This window comes from Ctenocephalides felis, unplaced genomic scaffold (genome assembly GCF_003426905.1).
Source record: "Ctenocephalides felis isolate EL2017-DRISC unplaced genomic scaffold, ASM342690v1 CF-g0.4_SCAFFOLD_01170, whole genome shotgun sequence".
Classification (NCBI taxonomy): Eukaryota; Metazoa; Arthropoda; class Insecta; order Siphonaptera; family Pulicidae; genus Ctenocephalides; species Ctenocephalides felis.
This window is the reverse complement of record NW_020537324.1, coordinates 10,353,488-10,361,975: the sequence shown is the minus strand read 5'-3', so window position 1 is coordinate 10,361,975 and position 8,488 is coordinate 10,353,488. Positions and strand designations below refer to the sequence as shown.

The 8,488-nt window shown below is 25.3% G+C and overlaps 1 protein-coding gene across 1 annotated transcript in view; it reads left to right on the top strand.

Annotated features, from left to right (window-relative positions):
• Positions 1-2,253: 2,253 nt before the first annotated feature.
• LOC113366199 (phospholipase A1 member A-like) overlaps positions 2,254-8,488 on the top strand; it is an 11,200-nt gene continuing 4,965 nt past the window's right edge. The window contains exons 1-3 of the mRNA XM_026607766.1: positions 2,254-2,317; positions 7,329-7,588; positions 8,388-8,460. Of these exons, the coding sequence (XP_026463551.1) occupies positions 2,254-2,317; positions 7,329-7,588; positions 8,388-8,460 (397 nt within the window). The remainder of the gene's footprint in view (positions 2,318-7,328; positions 7,589-8,387; positions 8,461-8,488) is intronic.

Sequence of the window (8,488 nt, the reverse complement as noted above, 5' to 3'; positions counted from 1 at the left end):
GTTGAAAATGTTTATGTAATTTATCCATGTATATAAATTACTGTCATTTAAACTATAATATTTTATGAAACTTAATCTCACTGTTATTAATGCTTGTATGAACACGCATACTATATATACATACTTAAATTTTAATTTATGTTTAATTTAAACTTTAGATTATTTTTTTACATAATTGATGGTTACGAAGGACTAACATACTCATGAATAGGTCTATAGTTAAAAACCCTGAGAATTAATTTGTGATAGTGCATTAATTATAGTCGTTGATCTTAATTTTGGGAACCTCAAAAATTAATTTTACCGTGTATTTTAGTGCTCGAGGTATATATTATGTAGAAACCAGTGACCAAAAACCATTCGCTCTGGGAAAACCAAAAAACAGCAAAAGACAGGGTAGAGCACCCGGAACAAAAGAAGTGAAAAGAGAAGCCATACACCATGTCAGGAAACGACAAGCCAAACGACGTCACTTCCCCATCAAATGATTCACTTTGTAGAATCCACGATGAGTAGTTACAGATATTAGAAAAAATGTTAATAGAAATGAATTTAATACAGATTATTTTTAATATTAAAATTTATATTTATATATATTGATTGAAGTTGGAATTGAACTACGAGACATAAATATGTCTAATATTTTATTTACATGTTTAATAATTTAATATTAATTTATTTATTCTAACCCCATAAACCTTCTTTAAATATTTATCGATTTTTTATACTATATACAAAGAAATTTCAATAGGTGTAAGTGAAATTTCAAAGATGTGACAATCGAAATTTTGAGGCAGTCCATTATTCCAAAGTTAATTATGAATTATTATTAATTATTAATTATGAAATCTTGACTAATAACTAATAAGCAGGATTCTTAATTAGTACCTTTTAAACAGTTTTTAAATATTTAAAATTGTTTTTTTTTGAAAACGTTTTGAAACGTGGGTGAGTTAAAAAGTAAAAGTATATAGAAAACTAATTTGAAATTAATTTACCAATAATTAGTTTGATATTTTCACAATGAAACAATCGTTAACATGTTTAATTAGTAGAACACAAAGAAATTAATTTAATTGAAAAGTTAATGCTACGGTGTAATACATTAAATGTTAATAGCCACAATGTAAATTTAAATTTATATAAATGCAGAGTTTATAACTCTCAACGTATGATAGTATGAACGGCGAAAATAATTCCAAATGCTAGAAAATTATAATAGTTTGTCCATTATATAATATAGCATTCATTATCAGAAGCAATCTCTAAACTTTTCTTTAATCATGATTCAGAAATTATAATCAAGGTTTCAATCAAACAATTTACATTCTGTAATCATTTTGTTTGAGTGAGATATCAATTTAAATTACTTTACTTCAAATTTAATAAAAAAATATATTTTTTTATATTAGTAAAATACTGTAATGAAAGAAAATTTAAAAGAAGATGTCAACTTCCAACCTATAAAATTTAATTCAATTTCTCTATTAGCTAATCTCAAAATTTAACTATAATAATTTCATAGTTGATAGGCTGACCAATTGGACAAATAAGAACTAACATGGAATAATGAATAAACAATACTAATTTTTGAATTTACTCCAGTAGTTGGTATCAAACAGTAGTGATACCAGATTTTAACTTGAGATATAGAACAATATTTTTATATCAAATGAAAATAGTCTTTCGAGGGTCATTGCTGCAATATATATATCATCAGCATTGGAGAAATCTAAAAAATAAAAATCTCATCAGATAGACAATGGTCGATCACTGGGTTGCATCTAATAACACTAGGCCAAGGAATCATATCACAAGTATGTATATGCTAATATAAAGTTCGGTTGAAAACATCTACTAATCGAAGCAAAAAGAGCTTGTTTGAAATCTTTGCGTGTTAAACGAATGCTGGTTTCTGCAAATCCGCCATCCATCCTTAGTCATTCCATCAACTTCCTCCTCTTCTTTAGAATTTAACATTCTTCAGCCAGATTACACACTCTGACAGTTACCACTCGCTTGGTGCATTCAGTTCCATAACAACTCTCTCTTGTGTAACGCAACTCGAAAATCAGTTTTAATATTTGACTGGACCAATAAATTATATGAATTTATTTTTATTAGTTTCGAGTAAAAACTGTATAATTTTAGTTCAGAATTGTTTTGTGCTTGTTTTATGTCGTGAGTGACCGGATAATTTGCAAGGCGTATGTAGTTTTTGTTCGTGAGGACTATTCAGGACCTTAGTGCAAAATGAATAGATATAAATATGCTTTAGGTTTAGTGTGTATAATGTTGCAGTTTCTGGATCAGGCTGGTAAGTTAAATATAATTATTATTAGTCATTGTTAAATGGAAAAATATATTTGTTAAAAATTATTATTAAGTATTAATAATTTTAATAATTATATTTGTATAATAGATAATTATATAAATTTGTAATATTTATATTACAAATTACAATAGTTTGTAATAATTGAGAAGAAAATTTAGTAATTATAATAATTGAATTATTTTTATAATGATTTGTAGTAATTGAAAAGAAAATATAACATATAATTATATTTTATTAACTCATATAAATGTGATATAATATTTAATAATATTTAAATATTTAAATGTTTCAATTCAATTAGCCACTTAATTTCATATTGTTCATATATATCATTCTACATTTTGGGGGTATAAATGTTTTCATCTTCAGTAAGTTTCAAAAACAAACAAAAGATTTTGATTAAATATTTTTCCACTTCATAATTTATCAGAAAATTTCAAATTTTGAAAATTGACTTTTTACACAAAAATTATATTTAAAAATATAACAAGAAACATATGAAGACCAAAATTATGATTCCATTCTCCTAACCATTTTTTTTGTTTCATTTCTTTTGTATTAAGTTTTATGTTAGTTTTCTGAGTAAATCGTAACAAAACACTAAATTTTCACACGCCTTTATTTAACATTTTTTATGTTGAAATGTTTGATTTCGTAGAATTTTTACTCTGCATATTTATATACATTGTTGCACAATTTTCAAGCTAAACTATATAAATAATTCAACAAAAAACAACCTGGTCTATTATAAATAAAATTATGTATGTAACAAATAGATAAATAAATTTTCGACTATTTTCTGACAAAGTTTTTATGGATTTATATTTTAAAAATCTAATTAATAAACATTAAAATCATTTTAATTAAATAGTATTATAACTAATACAATTTACTCAATTTAATTTTCAAAAATAATATTAAAAACCAATTTTTTTATCAATTGTGATTGCTCATATTTCAGTACCATAAATATATTTCAATTAATAAATGTATTCAAATAAATAAATTAATTAATCAATAAATTGGGAGCATAAATATTTTACACAGCCAATTTCAATAAAAATCTATATCACATGATAAGTGAATAAATTCCAACATCAATAATGTATAATAAATTAACAAACTATGTATAATTTTTAAAATTCCATCAAGAGTGACAAAATTTCGCAAGTACTGCATAATTTTTCATCGAAAACAAGAATGACTTGTAATATTTAGACATATTGACATGTGACATTATAGACAATCAATTTTTACTTTTATTTTTATACATGTAATAATAAATAATAATGTATATTGCTTTTTACGACATAATTCATAAAGCAAAACGTGAAGAAGCATAGAAGGTACAAGAAGCATTATAATGATCAATAATTACGTAAAATTAAAGAAAAAAATTATATAGTTATCTTTAATTAGGCAATATAATATTTGAAAATGAAAAAAGAGTATGTGATGACTTTTTTAAAATACCAATAAAAATTAAAAACATTTTATATTTTGTTTCTAATAAGCCACACCTAATCCAACTACATATTCACAATATATAAAAATTAATTAATTAATACATTGGAAATATTGCACTTTGATTATTTATATAATTAATCTACAAATTTAAATGAGTTCAGTTCAATGTAGATTATTTAACGATTTAAATAATCTACAATTATTAAATAAAAATTCTGGCATCCAAATTTAGTGTTAATAAATAATAAAATTAAATTATTTACTAAACAAAATTTATAAAACATGTTAATTACTATTAATTGGTATATTAATGATATTGCGTTTTACATTTTTCAATTTAGTAACATCAAAACATATTTAAATTAATTTTTTTAAATAAAAATCATACTATTCAAATTTGGTGTTAATAAACATTAAAATAAAATTCACTAATTTTTCAAAAATGTATTATACATGTTAAAACAACATTTTTAATTATTATAAATACTCATTAAAAATGTACACCATTCATTATAAAAACATATTAGCAATTTTGTAATTAAATTTATTCAATTACGATCTAATCATGTAATCTTTCTCATTAAGAATTTATTACACAATCATAAAATTATTATTATTCCACTATTATAAAATAGATCATTATCAAATCAAAATAATACGTTTTTATTGAAATAATTTCTATTCCAAAACTCTCTCCATGACAGAGGTACGCGAATTATAGTAATTACATTTTTGAGCGTTTAGTAGCGCACACACGTATGTTCATATGAACGGAGAAAGTTTAACACATATTTACAATTCAAACATCAATTTACACATTATTTAACGGTTTCATCGAAAAAAAAGTTATGAATGTTATATAATGGAAATGGATACAAAAAATTGTAATCGAGAGAGAAAGAAATCGATTTTTGGTTATTGATTGCTATTAAATTTGCATACGTGTTTTAAAGCCTCTAGATGCTTTAATTGCGAGGTTAAAAAAACTCATCTTCAAAACACGAAGTACTTTGTAAAATCTACTTGGGCAATTATTGACTATTTCAAAATTTTCTTCAGATCCTGGATATGAAGTTAATCGATTTCAATGTGGAACAGGTTTTTGTATGTGTGTGTGTGTAGTATGTATGTGCGGATACAAATTTTTGTCAACAATTTCGAGAAACTAAGATCAAACGGTTTTGAATGATTCCTATTAGAAGAAGACGTGCTGATTAGTTTTTGGTCTAGACAGGTTTAGTCATTTCAAAGATACAGTTCAAAAAGTGCCAAAAAACTCGCTATTAAATGTAATTTATTTTTGGGAGATCGGAATATCATTTTGTTATTTGAATCTAATCTATCATAATTAGCAAATGATTTAAAAAAAAATTTAATTCTATTGATGAAATAAAAGAGTGCGTTAAATTTTTAGGAAGGCAGATACAGCGGTTTTTTAGATCAAATGTAAAAAGTAAATAATTAAATTTATGATGTTTAACCTATAGACTGTGAGGCAACGCTCACGAGCTTCTATATTTGAAAATCATAATTTTGAAAAAAAATTCAAGATTAAAAAAAAATTTTTCTTAAAAAATTCAATTTTTTTTCAAAAATTTCAAAGTCCCAAACTTGCCATAATAATGTGATAGTACTTTTGTGTTCCCAAATTTTTTTAAAATTTTTATTCGCTGAATGATGACACACATTTGACAAAACGTAGAAATTAATAATTATATTTTAGTTAATATTAATTTGGCGTATTGTCTCTTAATAAATTCCCCCTAGTTTTCATTTTCATTATTGGATTATTCAACAATAATCAATTTCAACCAACCTCCAATCCTCAAATTTGGCATTCAAATTGTATTCAAATTGAAATGCATCTTTGAGCAACGACCGATACGAGTATTGATATATGTCAATGCTAAACTAATTATGTCATACATAAAAAGCTTGTAAATTACATCGATGTTCGTTTTGTGAGAGGTCAGGTTTAGCGTCTATTAAAATAATATCCGCATGCTCTTTTTCTAACAACTTATCAACAAACATGCAATAAAATGAGTTTTTTGCACCTGATGATGTTTGGCATTGAAGAATAAATTTATTATATTATTATACTGTTTTATGTGAAAAATTATAAAATTATGGTAATTGATAGAGCAAATCAGTAATAGATTGAAATTCTATATTTCTTTCTGATATGAACGTCTTTAACAAATTAATAATGATAATAATAACTTTTAATAATTAATTTGTCCAACATTAATGAACATTTGTTGTTTGTTGCTGATAACATCTACACTATTTTCAAGCAACTTTACCTGTTCATGTGCCTTTTTTATTTTTATATTTATATTAAATTTACCTATTGTTTATTTAATTAGGAATAATAAAAACGCCATAATGCACCGTATTACCATGTCATAAGTTTTTGGGGTCAATGAGGTTTGTTATTATAAATAATTAGTCTTGCATAAGTAGTTACTTGCACGCATATTTTTTATATAGAAACTTTTGGCGCCAACTTGACTTGCATATACCATTGAATAAATATTCTTGAAAGTTAACTTAAACTAGATAATACTTATTTCTAAGATTCTTGACATATAGGACATACATTAGAAGTAAGTTAGAGCGATTTATCACCAAACTACTGATAAAATAAATATGAAGTGAGGTTCTAAAACCATTTATACTCATCATAATTATTTCTTTAATATTTAAAAAAAAATTGTACATCAGCTTTGCAAAATTATAGAAATTAAATTATAATTAAACTCCTGTGAGGTAACTAGAGACTGGTTTTGACCGCTGAAATATTATTTTAAAATAAAAACAATTTAAAACATATAAAGATACTACGTTTTGCCCAAATGTTTGTAGTTGATGTGTAAGATATTTTTTATTTCCACTTTATAAAATAATTTATAAATAAAAATAAAATAATATTGAAACACATAATTACATATTCCATAATTACAGCAACAATAGCAATATATTTGCCAGTTATCCTCAGCAATCATTCAAAGAAAACCTACAATTCCAGAAGTGACTTTTTATATAAAATCATGTTTTCCATGGCATTTTATCATTTTTCTAACAATAACTTAAGTGACACGTTTTGAATCGCGTGTCACATTTATCTTGAAACTGACAGGAAGAAAATCTCAATGTAACTGATTTTAATTCATGAAGAAGTTTATGGACTTGTATACTTGTTATTCTTATATATACACTTTCATTGTGTTTAGAATAAATTGAAAATATTTATTAGCTTTCCGTTAAGTAGTATGGTTATCTCAAAAAAAAAAATCGAAAATGAAAATATTTACATATCTTAGCGTCTCAGGACTTCAGAACATTTGGCATACCTTAGGAAAAATATATGTATGTGTGTGTGTGGGTATAAATGTTTGTGTGTTCACGTATATTATGTAATACTATTTAGAAACAACTAGCACAATTCGATGAATTGCTGATAAAAGTATTTACTTTTAATTAATTTTCCAACTTTACTGTCAATTTAATATTTTATATCTAGACTGCCAAAGGCAACAAAGACAGCAAAAACCGCCTGCATCTCAGCAACCAGCTTCCAAGCCAGAAACGCCTCAGAAAGCTCAATCTATACGAGATCTCTTCAACACGACTTCATGTCTGGAACCACCGTTCACATGTCCTCATCCTCGAATTCAGATGTATCTTTACACAAGGTCCACCCAGCAAGAACCAGAATTCATCAACGTTTTAGATAAAAATTCACTTACCAACTCACATTTCAATCCTACACACCCTGTCAAGGTAAAGTAAGAAGAATGTAAAAGACATATTTTTTTCTACCTCAATTTTAGCAACAATCAGAAATTATTATTATCCATTATGATTGAGCACGTACACCTACATGCAATCAAATTATACAGTTTCTTGAACTTTCCTCTATTATCAATCAATACGAATAAATTATACGGAAATCTGTGATTGAATCCAATACATCTTGTAGAACATATAACACGTCAATCAATATTGTTAGAAATGGTAGTTCTTGATGAAAAGTATTGTGCAAGGACTATTATATAGATTGCTTATAGAGTTTCTAATAATTTTATTCTTCATTTGAGTTACGGCTTTTATTACTGTATTGTTATAGATGTTGAAACCATATATATATGAAGTGCATTGGATTATAATAAACCACACGCAATAATGACGCACATTTCACATTTATGCATAAAATTCTCTTTCAAATATATTTGTGCTGGAATGTACTTTTAAATATTGCTATAATTTTCATTTAAAATTATATAATTACCGCTATGATATATGAATACCAATTTAAATAATTTCATAAATTTTGGGTCAATTTTATTGTTCATAAATGATGTACTGTTAAATGGTTCATCCTGTTATAATTAAAGCCATAAGTTGAATTATGTGATGATCAAGTATCTACCGGTATTTGTGTAGTTTTTATAAAAATCCTTCATTTTCGAATTACAATCAGTATACTTTCTAATATTGTGTTATCCCAAAACTAAGTTCTAAAAATTGCTAATATTTGCTTTTTGGCACATAAGCATTATTCTAAATATTTTTCTTTCAGATTGTTATCCACGGTTTTGGCGGTGGCAGAAATCTTTCTCCCAGCACAGATATGCGAAATGCATATTTCAAACGTGGAGAATACAACATTTTATTGTAGAC